The sequence below is a fragment of the Manis pentadactyla genome, chromosome 15, assembly GCF_030020395.1.
Source record: "Manis pentadactyla isolate mManPen7 chromosome 15, mManPen7.hap1, whole genome shotgun sequence".
Taxonomy (NCBI): Eukaryota; Metazoa; Chordata; class Mammalia; order Pholidota; family Manidae; genus Manis; species Manis pentadactyla.
In genome coordinates, this window is record NC_080033.1 from 80,077,306 (window position 1) to 80,095,981 (window position 18,676).

At 56.3% G+C, this 18,676-nt stretch overlaps 1 protein-coding gene across 5 annotated transcripts in view; it reads left to right on the top strand.

Moving 5' to 3' along the window:
- Positions 1-18,676, top strand: part of GSE1 (Gse1 coiled-coil protein) — a 388,729-nt gene that overhangs the window by 131,309 nt on the left and 238,744 nt on the right. For 4 of the 5 annotated variants that reach the window (XM_036924166.2, XM_036924165.2, XM_036924164.2 and 1 more), the window contains exon 2: positions 10,947-11,127. In XM_036924166.2, coding sequence (XP_036780061.2) covers positions 10,947-11,127 — 181 coding nt within the window. Of the gene's footprint in view, positions 1-9,858; positions 10,003-10,946; positions 11,128-18,676 lie in introns of those variants that run through there. The other variant, XM_057492793.1, reaches the window with a different exon arrangement.

Here is an 18,676-nt window from a genome sequence, read left to right on the forward strand (position 1 = left end):
TTGAGGTCTCCAGCTGCATTAGCCCCTGACAGGAGAGTCAGCCTGGCCTTTGCAGCTTTGAAGCCAGGCACTGACTTCTCCTCTCCAGCTATGACAGCCCTAGGGGGCATCTGCTAACGTAAGGCTGCTTCGCCTGCACTGACAATGCGGTTGAGTGTAGCGCCTTCATTAGTTACCTGAGCGGCACCTCCTGGGTAACTTGCTGCAGCTTCTCCATCAGCACCTGCGGCTTCACCTGCACTTTTAGGTTGTGGAGACGCTTCTTTCCTTAAACCTCATGAACCAGCCTCTGCCAGCTTCACTCACTTTTCTTCTGCAGCCTCCTCCCCTCTCTCAGCCTCCGTAGGACTGAAGGAAGTCAGGGCCTTCTCTGGACTAGTCTTGGCTTAAGGGAATGTTCTGGCTGGTTTGACCTTCTGTCCAGACCACTAACCCTTTCCCCATGTCAGCAAAAAGGCTGTTTCAGTTTATCATCCGCATGTTCACTGGAGAAACACTTTGAATTTCCTCCAAGAACTTTTCCTTTGCTTCACAACTTGGCTGACTGGTGCAGGAGGCCACGCTTTCAGCCTCTCTTGAGTTTGGACACGCCTTCCTCACTGCGCTTAATAATTTCTAGCTTTTGATTTAAAGCGAGAGACGTGTGACTCTCCCTTCCACCTGAGCACTTGGAGGCCACTGTAGGATATGAATTGTCCTAATTTCTGTATTGCTGCGTCTCAGGGAATAGGGAGGCCCAGGGAGAGGAAAAGAGACAGGACCGGCCGGTCTGTGGAGCCGTCGGAGCACACAACATTTGTTGACTAAGTCCACCATCTTGTAGCGGCGCAGTGCCTGGTGCCCTGAAACTATTGCAATGGTGTCATCAGCTATCAGGGTCACAGACACCGGAACAAACGTAATGACAGTGAAAAGGTTTGAAGTATTGTGAGAACTACCAACATGTGACACAGAAACACGAAGTGAGCTGATGCTGTCGGAAAAGCCACGCCAATGGACTTGCTCATCACAGGGCTACCACAGACCTTCAGTTCGCAAAGAACGCCACGTCTATGGAGCATGGTACATGCTAGGCCTGTAGGAATTCTTGTGCTGTTTTCCATGGTTGTAACTGATCCTTCTCCTGACCTTTTGTTCTGTGGACACCAAGGTAGCTGGCCTGCCCTTTGCTTTGGGAGCTCTTTCCTTTGGTGGAAGGGGCAGGTATGGCTTCGCCTGACCCACGGTCTGCTCGCTTCTCCTATGATTTCTCTGAACAAAGAGATGACCTGACAGAGCTGACCAGACCCTGGCACAACTTGCCTACATGCTTTCTAGAAGCTTCTACATGTGTTTCCCACCTTGACATCTGCCTTTCAACCTCGGACAGGGCTTGCTCCAGTTATTGATTGATTCTCTTGGAGTCTCCTCAGGGAAGACAGCAGTGAAAAGTCTTCTCAGTCTTTCCCTCATTATTAGAGTTCCTTCTCTGGATATGCGTGCGTGGAGAGAGAGTCTTTCTAATCTTTGCCTTTACTCTTCGTTTTCAAAGATTAAAGTTAAATATCCTTTGCTGGTCAGATTCTTAGATTCTTGAATCGTGTCTTTACACCCTGAGCGTGTGCTTGGATTTCCGTTTCTGATGACTTTCTTGTCGGCCTGTGGACCCAGAATGAGCACCTGTGCCATGGCCGGTCCTCTTCCCCCTGAGATGTCAGCGGCGAGAGAGCCAGAACAGTCCCGTCTTGCTCACTCGCTGAATCCATAGTGCCTAGAACAGTGCCTGGCACCTGGCAGAGGCTGGTCGATACTCTGCCATTAATGACCAGGTCTGTTCTGTGCTTGGACACTGCTCCCTGGCCCCGTGCATACTCAGCACGGCTCTGAGCTCAGACTGGGGCTTGAAGAAGTTGAGGGGAACTTCGCGTTTCCTCGCCTGGAAAATGAGGATGGTAATGACAGCGTCTACCTCACGGGCTGTTGCGAGGATTAAGTGAATTAAAATATGTGGAAAGTACTTAAAACAGTGCATAGCTCAGAGCAGATGCTATCTCTGTGTTCATTTTCATTTTATTGCCATTATATTTATTATTCTTTCATACACCAAGTTGAAACCTTTTCAGCCACTGAGAGATGATTCGCCGCCATGCGCCAGCACGTGCAGATTCCTTCTGTTCTTTTCCGGGCCTCTGCCGCTGGTGCACTTGAGTGTGTAAGTGTCAAGTTGGCATCTGGCTTTAGGAAATGCTCTAGTGGCGGGGCTGGTGGTCGGGGCACTAACTTGGCTTGCGAAGGGCCTGGTGCCCTCTGCTCCTGGGCCTGCAGGTGACCTCTCTCCAGGCACCGGCTGCCACTGCCCTGCTGCCGGGGGCCGGTGAGCACCCCAGGCTGTGTCTGCGGGCCTCGGGGCACCAGCCCCCAGCCTGTCCCCGCTGCCTCCCTGACACCACAGGGTGCAGCCAAGCTGTGGCCGAGCAGATGTAACGTCCCGTGAGGCTGTTTGCTGCGGCTGTCATCATGTTTCCACTCCCCTGTCACAGAAACCCTGCCCCGGCGTTAATTTACTTTGCAGCCAGTGCACCCCGACGTGTGTTTTTAAAGGGTATAATTTCTATCAACTTCAATTAGAGCTATTTTTATTTTTGTCACCCTGAAGAATCTCCCTGCGGTTAAGCTGCCATTTTTCACTGTAATACCCCTGGCAAGGGCTGGGGAAAAAAATTAATAGTCTAGTGATCACTTAGCTAATGCACTGTCAGCGCTTGATGAACTGACTGCCCTGGGTGAGACAGCCTGGTTCCCTCCACAGCAATTATGTCATGTTCACCTGCGGTGGGCGGACCCTCCGGAGGAGGCTCAGGGCCGAGTGGGCTCCCACGGGGCTCAGGGCAGGGGCCTCTGCTCTCCCCCTCTCCCCAGAATCTGTCTTTGCGGTAATGTAGGCGCACCAGGCCGTATCTGCCCATCTTCCAACTGTGTGGCATTTGGCAGTATGCTAAACTTACACCTGAGGGTCCCAGGGGCATCAAAGGAGGTGATGCCGAAGGGCAGGTGGGGGTGGGGGGGACATGGTGCCTGGAAATAGGGTAGCAGTCACGAATGTGGCAGTGGGGCACAGGCCATAAATGGGGAGCTGGCAGGTAAAGCCAGGCAGAAACCCTGAAGACAGGAGGCAGGAGCAGAGAGGGGCCCGTGGTGGGCTGTGAGCTTGGGGCGGGGGCAGTTAGGAGCAGCCGAGCCTGCGGGCCACAGGCTCACCCCACCAAGCCAGGCTCAGCCGTGCCGTTCGTGGACTGCCCTTCTGCAATGAAGAGGAACAGGGTGCCCACATGCCCAGTATCCTGGGCGCATCTCCAGGAGCTATGCTGAGTGGACACAGCTGTTCCAAAGTGTTACTCACCGTGTGACCGCATTCACACACCAAGCTGGAAATGAAGCACGCATCAGTGGATGCCAGGATCGGGGTCGGGGGACGGGAGGCCAGAGTGTGCTTACCAAAAGCATCCCAGGGGAGGCCTGTGATGCACCTGTCCTGTATCTCCACTGTGCTGGTGAATGCTGGAACCCATGCCAGCCGTGGCGCCCCGACGACTCGACACGGAACGAGTGGGGGTCACTGGGGAGGCCGCAGAGGATAAGCCAGCGGTCAGTGTCGTGTCCCGCCCGTGACACTGTGCTGTCGTTTGTAAGGCGTTTCTGCCGAGGAAACTACTGGAGGGTGTGTGAGAGCTCTGTATTGTTTCTTACAGCTGAATGTGAATCTATAAGCATCTCAACATAAAAAGAGAAAATTAAGACCAAAACAAAAATCGGATCACATCTGAACCATCTCATGCCAAGTAAGAGCCAGAGTCTGTACAGTGGCCCCTGGGGCCCTCCCAGATGTGACCCATGGTTTGCTTTGATCCTCTCCAGGCCCCCTGCTGTTCCTCAAACACACCAGGCATACTCCTGCCTCAGGGCCTTTGCACAGGCTGTTCCCTATGCCTGAAACACTGTTCCCCCAGACCTCCACATGACTCCCTCCCTAACTCAGATGTCATCTTCATCTGCTGTGCTGGGGACATGGTGCCAGGACCTGGGGTTCGGAGCACCACCTGGGTGAGAGGTGATGATGTGGGGGGGGTACCTGTGTGACCCCTGAATCTGCAGCACTAGGATGGTGGCACTGATGGAGGGGGCCTGGCTCTGCCTGGGGGGGTTTATTTCAGCCTCCACACACTGTTCATTTTCAGGTTGTCCAAGGCTGCTTTAGTGCTGCAGTGCCAAAGCTGAGGAGTTTCAACAGAGACCATATAGTCCCTAAAGCAGAAAACACAGTCAACCCTTGGACAACACAGGTTTGAACCGTGTAGGTCCAGTTATATGGGAATTTTTTTTTCAATAAATGTTTTCAATTTTTTTTGGAGATTTGTGACAATTAGAATAAACATTTTGGTTTTTTTCTAGCTCACTTTCTTCTAAGAATACAGTGTATTATACAGATAACATACAAACTATATGTCAGTTGACTGTTCATGTTGTCGGTAAGTCTTCTGGCCAACAGCAGGCTATTAATAGTTAAGTTTTTGGGGAGTCAGGGTGTATGTGGATTTTTTACTGTGCAGGGATCAATGCCCCTAACCCCCACATCGTTCAAGGGTCAGCTGTACGTACTAGCTGGGCTTTCCAGAAAAGGTTTGCAAACATGCCCCTGCCACAGAGCCGCTGGGCTTGCTGTGCCCTCTACCTGGAACACGCTTCCCCCAGATATCTATCTCCATGGCTAGGTCCCTTGTCTCCTTCAAGTGTTTGCACAAATGTCCCTTCTCAGTGGGGCCAGCCTATGGAAACTTCTAACTCCACTCACCCCCTCCTGCTATTTGTCTTTCTGGACATGTGAATATACATGATGTATGTACTGACTCTCTCCCCAACCAGAATGTCAGCTCCTTAGTGGCAGGATTTTTTAACTGTTTTGTTTCCCCATCTATAAAATGGGCTGCTGTGCTCCCCACGCAGCCTACCCAGAAGAACCACTGCAGCCTCCAGGAGGTGGCTGTGTGCACACGCTGTGCAGACCGTCCAGACAGAGAGTTATGACTGTTTCTGCTCGGGTGGCTGCAGCAAGCTGTCACCTGGCCAGACTTGAAGCCAGGGATAAAAGCTTCTCTCCGTTTTTCCGAGTCCTGGACTCTGTGTTCACTCGGCCTCTGTTGTCCTCAGGGCTAGATGAACCTGGTGCCTCCCTCCCTCCCTCCAGCCCCTGTCGGGGGAGCACCTGGGGGACTCAGGTGGTAGGGGTGGGGTCAAGACCCCCAGCCGGCTGTGGCTGCTCCACCCATGCCAGCCCCCCACCCCTGTGCTGCAGCCGGGGCGCCCCTAATTGCTGTCACAGATGTGGCAGCCACCAGCCTCTCCCGCGCGATCTGCTGTGTCGTGTGAGCTTAATTAGTCCCTGATTACTCATTTACTGGGTGCTGTGTGTATTCCATATCTAATAACTTTCCAATTACGCCGGTATGCGCGCACATTTAATAACCCTTTAGCGGTCTGCTTATCGGGACCTCTGCGTCCGGCAGCTCAGTCTCCCCCTGACCCGGAGCCTCATCATTCCCCTGGCTGCAGTATTTGGAGCTCTCTGCTTGCCATTACAGAACTATTACAGGGAATTAAGGGGCATAAAATGCTGTTTTTTGGCCTCTGATGCACCAGCTTGCAGCACAGAACAGGAAATCCCACCAGAGAGGGTCGAGCACCATGCCTTTGTGGGTGGGCTCTGGCGGGAGCTGAGGTGGGCCTGCAAAGGGACAGAGGGCCCCCCATGGTGGAGCTGGCGCATGTCCCCTCATCTCTCTCCCAGGCAGATGGCCTGTGACCTGAGTGTCCCCAGCAGATGGCAGCCAGAGGTCTGCAGCCAGCCCAGGAGGAGGCACCGCTCCGTGGTGCTCACCCAGCCTCCCGGCCAAGGTGGCACCAGGCCACCGCTGCTTGGGAAGGAGGTGGCTCTCCCCCGTGCTTGGCCTCCTCCTGCACCTGGTTTTTCCGCAGGGCAGAGGGAAGGTGAGGTTGCGTCCTGTGCGTGGGGATGCTGGCGTCTCCTTCCCTCACCTGCACTTCTGTGCCCTGCCTCATTCTCCTGGCCTTGCTTGTGACATAAATACATGGCAGCCCACGCAAACACGCTGCCCTTAGCCTGCAATGTAACCTGCGTTCCGGGGACCGCCATCCAGGGTTGCTGCACACCCTCCGAGGCCCCACCAGCACTCAGTAAGCACCCCGCGTGTGCCAGGCACTATGGGGTCTAGGTGCTTGGTGGAGGACACAGCACGGGCCTGGATTCTTGGCTCTGACTCTGATCTGCTAGGTGACCTGAAATGGCTGACTTGACTCCTCTATGCCTCAGTGTCCTTCTCTACAGAGTGGGAGTTAAGGGAAGGTTGTCGGGAGCGTTAAACATGCCGCTGACGTCAGGTGCTCGGTAGATCTAGGGTGGGTGTGATAGCGCATTCCCAGGGGCAGCGGTCAGAGCGGATGGGACTTGCCTGTTACTGCGTTAGGCCAGGTATGAAGCAGCCCAGGGCTCAGCGCCACGTCTGCCTTACTCAGGGTCAGCATGGCCAGCTTCCTGGAGTGCATCTTGGGCTGACTTGGAAGAAAGAGAAGCTTCAGGTAAAGTTGGGGACCCCACACCCCCATGACTCCTGGGGACTCCTGGACTGCCCAGTGGCTGCGGGCCAGCAGCAGGTGAGGGGTCTAGCAGGCAGCCCTGCCAGCCGGGGCAGAAACTGCTCAGAGGCCACGTGGGCCCCCACAAGGCCCTCCCCAGCACACACACCCCCCCCCAAGCTTTGGGGTCCCCCAGCCACTGTGCCCTTTGGTTCTTCTTCATGGCATTTATGCTGCCTGGTTATGAGTTCAGCTGCTGTTTCTTGAACACCTACTATGTGCCACATGCTTCAGATATAGCTCAACTAGTTCCCTCCACCATCAGGGAGGTGGACCCTCACTGTGTTATCACTCACAGTTTGCAGAAGGGGAGCTGAGGCCTGGAGAGTGAAAGGCACTTTGCTGAGATCTCCCAGCAGGGGAAAGTGGCCAGGGCCCAGGACCCGGCTGGCCCCACCACCGGGAGGGCAAGAGGTGGAGTCCGGCTGGGTGCCCGGGAGGGAGAGGGAAGCGGTCCCTGCCAGAGAGGTTCTCGGAGGGAGAAGCCCACAGCCTCTGGGTCCTCAGGCTGGAAATTCCCTTCTTTTTAAAAATACATGATTTATAGGCTACAACATGGGTGAGCCTGGGAATATCATGCCAAGTGAGAGAACCAGACATAATAGTATAGGATTCCATCAATGTGGAATGTCCACAACAGACAGATCCATAGAGACAGGAAGTAGACTGTGGTTACCGGGGCCAGGGGGTGGTACAGGGTCTCTTTTTGGGGTGATGAAATGTTCTGAGAAGGATTCTAGTGATGGTTTCACAACTCTGTGAATATATCAAAGGTCATTGAATTGTTTGCTTTCCATGGGTAAATTGTGCAGGATATGAATTATATCTGAATAAAACTGTTTTAAAGAACAATAGGGCCCAGGTTTGCCAAACTTAGGGATCTCATGCACTGATAAAATTCATGAGACAAAAGTGGGGACAGCCAACACCACTGTGTGGTTGTCCCCTTTGGGGCAGGGATAAGGCATCTGCCTTCTACAACCACCCCCAGCCCTTCTCCCTGAATTTACCCGGAGTCACTTTTTTCCAGAAACCACTCAGGTTCCTGGAGAAAGTGTAACAGTACAGGATCTCATGAGGATATTTAGTGGTGAGCTGCAAGCTCCTTTCATTTGAAAGAACCCTGGAAATTTCCTCTGCTTTTGCCTTTTACCATTAACTGGCTGCTGCTTTAAACATAGTGGTGGTCCCAGTCCAGGGATGGGGAACAATAGCATTTACCCGACTGGGTCTGCAGGGCGCTGGGACGGCTCTGAGATGCTGCCAATTTCCAGGGCCGCTGGGCTAGGGAGCACTGTGTGACCCAGGCCCCATCCTAATAGTACTTTAATAGACGGGGCGTGAGCTTGGAACCCTTGGCTCAGGTGGAGAAAAGGTGCAATGAATATGTTGGTTCAAGGGCCTGCTTTTTATTAGAAGCTGTCATACATTTGGCTTTGAAGGATGAGGAAAGGCGTCTCTTTGCCTCTGTTGGATGGTCTGGCTGAGAACCTTTGCCCCCACCTAAGATGATGCCAGCAAGAGATAAGCCGCACTGGCCCACCACGCGTGCTGGGCAGGCTCGCCCGCCCAGCAATACTGACCTACTGACTGAGCCCCCAGGAGTTGGGCAGCTGCTGACAAGTGTCGGAGAAACGGGGTGAAATCTTTTTACTTCCGGCGAAGTCAAAGTGGTGGGAAGAGCTAGACTAGAGGGGAGACTGGTATCCTGTTCCCCCGTGATTCTGGCATGACGGTGCCAGGGAACTTTTCTGTCTGGGCCGAGCACTGTTCTAGAGCTTTCTGGGGTTTATTGGTTATCACCGCTGCTAACAGACTTCAGATTACAGCAGCCCATTGACCGTCTTGGCTCAGCGGGGTCCTCTGCTCAGGGTCTCAGGCTGCAGGCGTGCCGGCTAAGGTGTCAGCCAGCTGCTCGCCCACTGGGAGGCTTACCTGGGGAGGGACCCACCTCCAGGTGCTTTGAGGCATTGGCAGAATCCATCTGCATGATTGGGTTGCTATGAACGTTCATGTGCACGTTTGTGTGCACATGTTTTCGGCTCCCTCGGATACCTACCTGGGAGTGGAAGTGCTGGGTCATGTGATAACTCTGACCTTCTGAGGGACTGCCAGGCCTGCTCTGGAGCAGCTGCACCATTTTGCAACCCTACCAGCGGTGCATGAGGGCTCACACAGTGTTTTAACATGTTTTAGATTAGTTGCCAACACTTAATAATCATGAGAGTGCAGCTTTTAAAACTGGATTCCCAGCCTCCTCTTGAAAAATCAGATCATCAGATCTGGCACTGCGGGGAGACCCAGTCCCCTCCCTGCCCCCCGCCCACCCTGTGCTGAGTGGAGCTGCTGCAGTACCCCTACCTCCTCACCTTCCAGGACCTTGTTTACCATTTACCCTCCTGCCCCTGCAGGGATGTGTGTTTGAATCTCTTGCCCTCCTGTTCCCCCCACCCCCTTTTAAAACCTGTTTCTTTTGAAGGCTTAGTTCCAATTCCACCTGCTCCAGGAAGCCTGCCTGGATTTTCCCAGCCCTTGGGGAGTTCTCCCCTTCTCAGACTCCTGTAGTGCTGGTCATCTGCGCCCCGGTGGCTTTTAATAGCTGCGTCTTCACTCAACTGCTTGGGTTCACATCCCGATGCATCCAGTTCCTGGCGGAGCTCAGATAGGCCGCTGTGCCCCGTTGTGCCTCCTTGCTCTCCATGGGGCTGCTGGGAGGACTGAATACAGCACACAGTAGGTGCTCAGTAAAGTGGCCCTCCTGGCCACAGCACCCCTTTCTGGGAGCCAGCCTTACCCCCACGAGGCATCCCCAGGCCTCCTTCCCCCCACAGGACCCAGTCCCCCATATCCAGGAGAAGTAGGTGGAACCTCCCTGACTGTGGTTCTGCCAGCCCTTGGGCAGGGCCGAGGCCGGTGGGCACCGCGCTCCTCTGCTTCCCTGCAGCCGGCCCCCAGGGGGGTTTAAAGAACACTACCTGGGCTGCTGAGGGACCGCCCCACAGGCCGGCCCGTCTGGATGAGTCATCTCGTGACTAATGGTGGACACAGCAGCCCTGTGCCCGGCAGTTTCCCAAGATGATTAGGGCAAGGTTGCAGGAGCAGCTGTACGGGGTGGGGGGCTCCGCATGGGATCCCAGGGTCCCCGCCGCGCTGATGGGCCCCCGCTGGCCCTGAGTGAATGAAGCGTGCTGGGCCGAGGTGCCGCCGCCTGGCTCCAGCCTCCGCCGCCAGCACGCCTGTGGGATTTGCAGGGCTGTGGTCTGGGCAGTGTCGCCATATGGATCTCATAAATTAAAGCGTTCCCGGAAACAAACGGTAAATGTACCCCTCTCTCCCATGGAGGCCGGTGGAGCCTGCGCTCGCCCAAGGAATTTGGAGCCATCCGTCTTTGCAGGTTTATAGCACTAATCCCCAAAAACAGCATCGACATGAAGTTAATTTCCGACAACCATGCCCAGCCTGGAGCCCATAATCGGGAGGTAGAGCGGGGTTGCCTGTGCCCAGGACTGGCCCCCAGGGAGCTCAGCTATTCAGGCCCTGAAACTTGTGCAGGAGCTTAGCTCACCACCCCGCCTGATGGCAGGGCCCCCACCTCCTGCCCTTGCCCCTGGGGTCAGGGGTGAGAGACCGGGATCTGCAGTCCTGCTGACCTGAGCTGACCCTGTGTCAGCATCTGGCAGCTCTCTGTGACCTCAGGCTCCTACTGCCCCTCTGTGAGCCTCGGTTTCCCCAAATGTGGAAAGGGGATGGGGCGACCAGGATTGTCAAAGTCACAGAGACAGAAAGTAGAAGAGGGGGGTGGGTTGTGGTGGGGAAGGGTGCAGGGCTGGAGGAAAGTTAGTGTTTAATGGGTATGGAGATTCCATTTGGGATGATGAGAAGGTTCTGGAAATAGATCAGGATGATAGTTGCACATCATGAATGGACTTAATGCCACGAGGTGCACACTTAAGAAAGGTCAAGATGGTAAATTCTGTTATGTGTAATTTACCACAATAAAAAATGTAAAAGAAAGAGGTTGGATGGGGTGACCATCCAGAAGTCTGAACTGAAAGTTAGCTGGGTTAGTGATTACCATTACAACTCTGGGTAGTTATTCCCAGCTTCCTTGTAGAGCTCAGAGGGACCCAGTAGCAATGGGGCTTCGGGTGGAACCCCAGTGCCCACCTGCCCCTGCAAGACCCAGCCTAGCCCAGTACCTGGTCCCAAAGGCAGGCCATTGGCCATGACTCACCATGTCCCCCCTCCTGTCCTTCCAGGTCACCTCGTCATCTCTCGAGGCATCGACAGCCATCCACCCTCCTGCCCGAGAGCCGGAGCCCCGGCTGGGCACCCCCGCAGGGAGCCTGTCCGGAGGCCCCAGGACAGCCCAGGAGCTGGGCCCAGCCCGGTGTCGGCAGAGCAGCCTGGACGGGGCCGGACCGGACCTCACGGGCACAGGTAGGCATCAGCCCTCTCCTGTCTGGGCGCCAGAGAGGGGAGGGCTGCCCCCGCAGGAGAGGGGCTCTGAGCGTGAGTCAGGCACAGCCCTGCGCTGTGGGGTCGCCGCAGTCGAGCGGGTGGTCTGGAAGCCGAGTCTCGCCTATGTGAGCTTGGGGTTTTTCCCACACTTCTTGGGGATTGAGCCAAATCGTGGTATTCTTGACAGCCTCTTATCCTTAATTTGCAGATGGCCTTTATTTGTATGTAATTATCCCTGTGCTCCCCTGTATTCACTCAGTCATTTAAAAAAAAATAACAACGGATAGCTGGGACCTCACTGCCTGGCACCGAGACACCCCGCCCACCTGACGTCCCGCATCCGGCCCTCCGGCCCCGCTTTCCCCACCGGCCGTGTTCACCTGAACCACCTCCCGTCCGGCTCTCCCAGCGGCCTGAGCTTTGTCTCCGGGCCCTGCTTCCTCACTCAGTGTCGCGAGGCCCGCCTGTGGGGTCGCTGCGCCTGCCTCACTTGCGTGTGCCGTGCCAACATGCGCTGGACCCCGTGCGTGTGCCACCCTGTCAGTGTTGGGTTGTGAATGCGCCGAGTCCGGGCACGTGTCGGGTGAGCCTCAGCCAGGCTGGAAGGAGCCAGGGCGCTTGCTGAGTGCGCGGTGGCTCCCGTGTTCTAACCCAGGGAGGGTGCCGGCTCAGCCCCGAGGCCATGTTTCCGTCAGCAAGACCCCTCAGAGCGGGTCCCTGTGTGTGCCCTGCCCCCGGTCCCTGCGCCGCCCCCGAGGATGCAGCCGGCTGGTGGCACTGCCTGTCAGCGAGCTGGGCCAGGGCCAGGCTGGTGGGCCTGGGCGTGGACGGTGGGGCTGGGGGAGGCGGCCCACTCCGCCTTCAGGCCCCGGCCTTCCATCTGGGGCATCCTCTGGGACAGCCCCAGTACCCACTTCTTGGGGGTGAGAGAAGTGGCTGGGCCTCTGGCCGGGGGTGGATCTGGCTGGCTTGGAGCTTATGGGCCATCCTGCCCCAGGAGGGGCTTCCAGACCCTGGCAGGTGGGGACAGGGGGGTCGGGCAGCCAAAGGGGACGTGTAGGTGGTGGGCAGGGATGCTTTTGGGGGAGCCATTTTCCCCAGCCCCCCAGCACCCTCAGAGCCCTGGACAGGTGTCTTCTCCCACCCCAGGTCTCAATTTCCTCAGCTAAGAAATGGGAATAAAGGCTAATGGGAGTGCCTCACTCACAGGGCGGGTATGAGATTTAACATAACCGGGACATGAAGGGCATGTGGGTCCTGGCACCCTGCTGCTCATAAGTGCTGGTGGGTGTCTGCATTGTTGCTGACACCTCCTCCAGGCAGCACGGAGCTTCCAGCGCAGTTCTGACCCACCTGCTGCACCCAGCTCCCCCTCACTCTGGGTCATGTCCTACAAAGCCTTGCCCCATGGGGCCCCTACCTACCTTCCGCCCCCGCCGCAGGCTGGCGCACACCGCCCGGCTCCCTGCCGCGAGGCGCACGGCTGCCAGCTGCTGTCTTCAGGCTACAGCCCTGCCCGGAGGGGAGGGGGCGGCTTCACAGCCGGAGACCCTCCAGGAGCACCAGGCCGCTGTCAGACTCCTCCGGAGAGGCGGCTGCTGCTGCTCAGAAATGTGACAGTGACTAATGGCTTATTACACACCTGCCACCTCTCATCGGGCACGCAGGCAGCACAGCCCCCGGTCCAGCTGTGTACCACCAGCTGGATGGTGGGGGGAGCACAGGGGGAGCATGGCTAGACACATGGACACACGTGGGCACAGGGACAGACACAGACCTGGCAAACGCACCCCACACAGGGGTGCACACACAGATGCACGTGCATACATACACAGGCACCAGGACTGTCTCACACACACACATAGGATTCATATCCATGTATGCCCACACCCCACACACATACACACACACCGATGCACGTGCATACACAGGCACTAAGACTGTCTCACACACACATACAGGATACATATTCATGTACACCCATGACTGCCGCCCGCCACATACACACATGTGCTCTCTCCTGAGCTCTGAACCCCTTCCTGTCTCTCCACTGTCTCTCTACCCCAGCGGAGGGACCTTCACCTGGTGCTGGCTGGCGCAGGGGCCTTTTCCAGAAGGGCACTGTGACTGTGGGCAGATCAGAGGAAGTGTCTGTTGTTTTGGGGGTAACTACCCACTGAAGTCCACTTCTGACCCCCAGTTCCCTGCAAACACCTCATGCATGGGGACACAGCATGTGCCAGGGAGGGGAGCTGTCCCAGCAGGAGCCCCTGTGCCAGGCTGGGTGGCTGGGCCCAGCGCCCCAGGACACACGCGACCATCTGCCTGGGTCTCTGCAGGCCGAGTTTGTGTGGCTCTTGCGCACGGCGGTCAGAGTGCTGGCCTGGGGTGTGGTCACTTGCTGGCAGCAGGGAGGACAGCCCTGGGCCTGCAGGGGAATTGGGGACCCCTTGGGCTGACCAGAAGTCTCCAGCTGCTGGGAGAAGGGCACAAATAAAATGTGCAGCCTTCCCTCGTAGGGTGGCAAGCCCCCAGGCACAGCCCTTCCCAACATTGTGAAGCCTTTCATCAAAGGAAGATCCATTGCTTGTGTGCCATCCCACGCAGTATCCAATCTGGGGGAAGGACCCTCCTCGTCCATCACCAGCTGAGCAGAATAGGCCTTCCGGAATGACTACCTTTGTGCCTTCACCTCCTCTTCAGGGGAGAAGCAGCACCATCTGGTGATGAGCGAGGGTGTGGCTTGGAGTCTGAGACCCAGGCTGTTTCCAAGTGTCAGTGCGGCCACTTCCCAGCTGTGGGGACTTTGCAAGGTTCAGACCCTTCCCAAAGCCTGGCTGTTCCAGCAACTGAGTAGGTGTGGGGAAATGAGATCTTCCTGGTAGCATGTTGTCAGTGACATGGAGGAGCACGGAGGCGCCCAGGACTGCTGTGCACGGTGGTGCAGGTGGTACACTGCACAACTCCAGGGCTGCCCTTCTCCTGTGACCTCTGAATGCACCCTCTGTCTGTTGCAAAGCTGAGTGGTGGCTACATAATTGTGCCACAGGCCCTGGACATCCTTTCTGACCTGTGGAACAGCTTCTAAGGTGGTGAATATCCTTATTAATAGAGATAGTGGAAGCCACAAACCCCACTGATAGGGTTGTGGGGAGGTCACAGAAAACCAGGCCAGGATTGAGTCATGTGTTGCTGGGGCTCCTCCGTCCTCACTTGCCATGCTGGGGTGGCCACCCTTGCTGGAGGTGGTCTCTGGGTTCCTTCTGACCCGACAGCCGCTGCTCTGCTCCCACCCAGAAAGCCCCCATTCTCATCAGTACTTACTGTGGGCTTCTGGGGGCCACTAGTCCAATGGGACAGGGGAGAGGAGGAATGGGGCTGGGGGGGCAGCATACCTCCCCTCTCACCAGCCTCTGTGCCGGCCCTCCCTGCACCTGCTCTCGTCAACCACCACGTCAGTGGCCTGCCTTGTGTCAGTTTCTGCTGCTGATGGAACAGGGTACCGCCAACTTGGTGACCTAAACCAGCACACATTTACCCCCTGCAGTCTGGAGGCCAGAAGCCCGACACAGGTCCCATGGGGCTAAAATCAAAGGGCAGGAAGGGCTGGTTCCCTCTGGAGGCTCCAGGGAGGACCCGATCCCAGGCCTTTCCTGCTCTTGGGGGCGCCCGTTTTCCTCAGCTCGGGGCCCCCCACCCTCACAGCCAGCTGCACCCTCCGCCCTGCTGCCACAGCCCAGCCCCCTGGACTCCCCCCCGCCGCCTCCTTCCCTTAGCAGGACCTTGTGATTTCCTGAGCCAACCTGGGCAACCCAGGATACTCTCTCGTCCAAGGGCAGCTGATTGGCTGCCAACCTTAGTTCCCCTTTGCCGTGCCAGGCAGCATATGCAGAGGGCAGGAGATTACGATGTGGGTGACTTTAAGGGTCCTTTCTGCAACCACAAAGCCACTTATAAAATCAGTTATATTAGGGCAGGCATCAACAGGTGCCATGCAGATAACCCTGAGCTCCCTCAGTTCCTGGTTGGGTGGCACAGGGCCCCAGTCTCCCTTTAGCCTGTGGCCCTCCCACTGCATGGTGTCCACGGTGCCCTGATTCTGTCACCAGCAGGCATGGGGAAGAGAACTTGCTTTGGCCTTCCAGCAAAAGGTGCGACTTAGCCTCCAGGGACCCCCAGGGCTGGGGCTGGAGCAGGAGCTTTGCCTGGAGTCAGCCCTTGCCCATCTTCTCTGTGTCCCGGCCTTGACTCCTCCCCAGTCACCCTGGGTACTCTGCCTTGTAAGTTACATGTGCACCCACCCTTGCCTGCTTCTGAGAGACCTGGGGAGACCGCACATCCCCCAGAACCACTGGGCTCAGCCTTGTCTGTGCAAACAGCATGCAGTGCACGCACACCCTGCTCTAGCCTCTCTGTCCCCCCATGGACGGCAGCTGTGCACACAGGTGCCTGTGGCTCACCCAGCTGTCCCGGGGAAGGTGCCCATCAGGAGTCAGGCTGAAAACCTGAAAGAAGGAAGCCAGCAGACAATCAGACAGATTCCTGGGTGCTGAGACCCTCAGACCCCGGGCTGAGCTTTGGAGCAGGGTCCCCAGGAGGTAGCAACATGACTTGCCTGGAAATTGACCGTTTACAGCTGCTGACATCTATCCTGGGGCTACTTCATTTTTTTGGTCCTCTTTTCCTTTCTAATCATGTGCTTAAATGAGTGTCTGAGTGTGATTAGGACGTGGGCATCTTTCGGCGTTCAGACAGGACCCGCGCTCTGGGTGCGAATCCTTCCCCTTCTTCTCCCCACCATTGGCATCAGGCAGACAGCCTCTCTGTGCCTTGGTTTCCCCAGCTGATGTGAGGATCCCACGTCATCCATGCCCAGCGCTCAGCACAGTGCCCTGCATGCAGGAACACGGGAGCTGGCCCAGCCGGGCAGAGGGAGCGAGATGGTCACACCGAAGCCCTGGCCCCACAAAGGCTTTTGTCTCTTTGTTGGGCAAATGGGCTCCCCGCCAGCCAGGGTCGATGGGAGTCCTTGGCCTGCACTTGGGTCCTTGGCCGGGGCCCCAAAGCACTTTGCAGCGCCTCCTGGAGCGGGCGCTGGTGCTGAGTGCTGTGACGGAAGGCACTCGGGGGACTGCCCCACTGCCAAGCGGCAGCTGCTCGGAGGGCACGGGGCCGGGCTTGGCTGCCACCCCTCCAGCCCTGTAAGAGCCCCTCTGTGGGTGATGGGAAGCCTTTCTCGCAGAATGAGTGCCTCCCTGCTCCCGTCTCCCTCCTCCTCTCTGGCGTGTCTCCCGCTGAGTTGAGATCCAAAGTCCGTTTTCCCTCCAACTAGCTGTGGTGTTTATCTTCTGGCAACTTCTTGTAACAACAGGGAGCAGAGCTTGCAAGTCAGGGCAGGAGGCTCAGAAGCCTGGGCAGCCTTAAGAGGCCCTGTACGCGCAGGTCCAGCTCTGCCCAGGAGCCTCCTGGGATACGGAGCGGGGAGTCTGCCTGCTGGGCCTGGAGGGCCTCCTGCCTGTGGACGGCCCCGCTGGCCCACCCAGCTCCGGTGGCTGTCGGCGGCTCCCATGGCTGGTGCGGGACTCTGTTTCAGTCAGGCTGGCTGGCTAACTTAAGTTTTTAGGAAATACAAAAAGAAGAGAATTTAACTTGCACAATTTAATACAATGATAAACTGAACATGGACTTAAACACAATTCATATCGGCACAAAGAAAAGCAGCCCTTTATACCTACCAGAACTTCTTTGAGGTGGGTCTTCACCCTGAACACTAAGTTCTTTCCAAATAAATTTATAAATCAGGATTTTGGGTGGAAAAGAAGAGGTCAGCTGAGCTACAGAAATGACTGCTCTGGAGCTCAGGGTGGGGTGTCCCGGGGGCAGTGTTGGGGCCCTCCGGGAACTGGAGCCGGGCACGTGTTCCTTCGCATTGGTCCACCCGTCCACCATCCTGGCCGTGACCTCCACTCACCCACTGCCCTGCTTTCCCCCTGACCGGGTTCAAGCCGGTATGTTGGTGCTTGGGGGACCCCAGGCATCACAGTCTGACACCATATGGGTTTAACTGGCTTGCAGAGCATCATCTGTCAGACTCTCAGTGTGCCCACACCAACTTTCACCCATGACCTTCTCATTCACAGCAGAAACCATTTGAAAATTGGGCTTCTCTCCCAGCAGACCTTTGCTGTGTCTTCCCCATGATTACCTGTTCACACGTCAGCCCCACTCTACACTGCCATTCATGAGCATGCACATTTGTTCACAAATATTTGTTGAGTACCTACTATGTGCCAAAGACAGTGTTAGGCAAAATGTTTGGTACCAAGTGCTGATAATTGCCATGCAGAAAAAAAGGGTAGGGGGCACAGAGAGGGTTGTGACTTCAGAAGGCCTTGCTGAGAAGGGGGCATTGGGCAGAGTTCCAGCCAAGGGAAGAGCATGTGCAAAGGTCCTGAAGCAGCCCATGTTCAGCATGCTTTCCCACTCCATGAAGGCAGGGACCATATCTTACTGTCCTCTTCATCCCTCCAGTGCCTGGCACAGTGCACATAATAGGTGCACAATAGATATTTGTTGAGTGAATACAAGTTTTCAAGTCAGCTGGTGCTGGGGGTTGGGATGGTGTGGAGGTGGGGGAAGGTAAAGAAGAAATGAGATTCTTGTAAGCAGAGGGCGTATCTTCCCAAGCTTCCTGGGCCAATGGGTGATATTCCAAGCAGGTCCTTACTCCATTTCAGAACCTGTCTGCCCTTTCAGGGCCCTACTCTAAAATACAAAATTCTAGCCACCACAGGCACCTGCTTTTCCCTGTGGTTTCACAGTGGGATCATGTTGGGGTCAAGGACACATCAAAGTCACCTCAAGTGGTTGGCCCTTTCTCCTCCTTGAAGGTGGGTGACTCTAGGTGGGGCTGCAAGCTCCCTGGCTCACACACACAGAGAAGGCATTTATTGAGCAACAGCTGTGTGCAGGGGCTGTGAGTCTGGGAACAGTTGTCCTACCTGCATGAGGAATGTGGCTGCTGGAGCAAGTCACCACGACCTGGGCAGCTTGAAGCAACGCAAATTCATTGCCTCACAGCTGGAGGTCAGAAGTGGAGGTGTCAGCAGGTTCCCTGGGGTGGGGGTGCTCTCTGTTTCCTTTCTTTTCTTTCTAGCAATGCTCACACTCCTTGGCTTGTGGCCCTGGCACCCCAACTCCTTACTTCTGCCCTCTCGTCTGCTACTGCATACCTTGCCTCCCTCTGTTAAGGACCCTTGAGATTGCATTGGACCCACCTGGATAATCCAGGGTCGTCCCCCATCCGGGCCGTAACTTAATCACACCTGCAAGTCCCTTTTGCTTATGAGGGGGCACATTCACAGGTTCCCGGGATTAGGACATGGCTGTTGTTTGGGGGCTGTGATTGGACCTGCCACACCAGGCGTTCTGGCTGGGCAGAGCCGGCTGAGTGCAGCCTGTGGGGCTGGGGTCCCTGTCCACCCCTGACACGGGCAGGCTGGTGAAGTGGGGGGGCTGCACTCAGGGA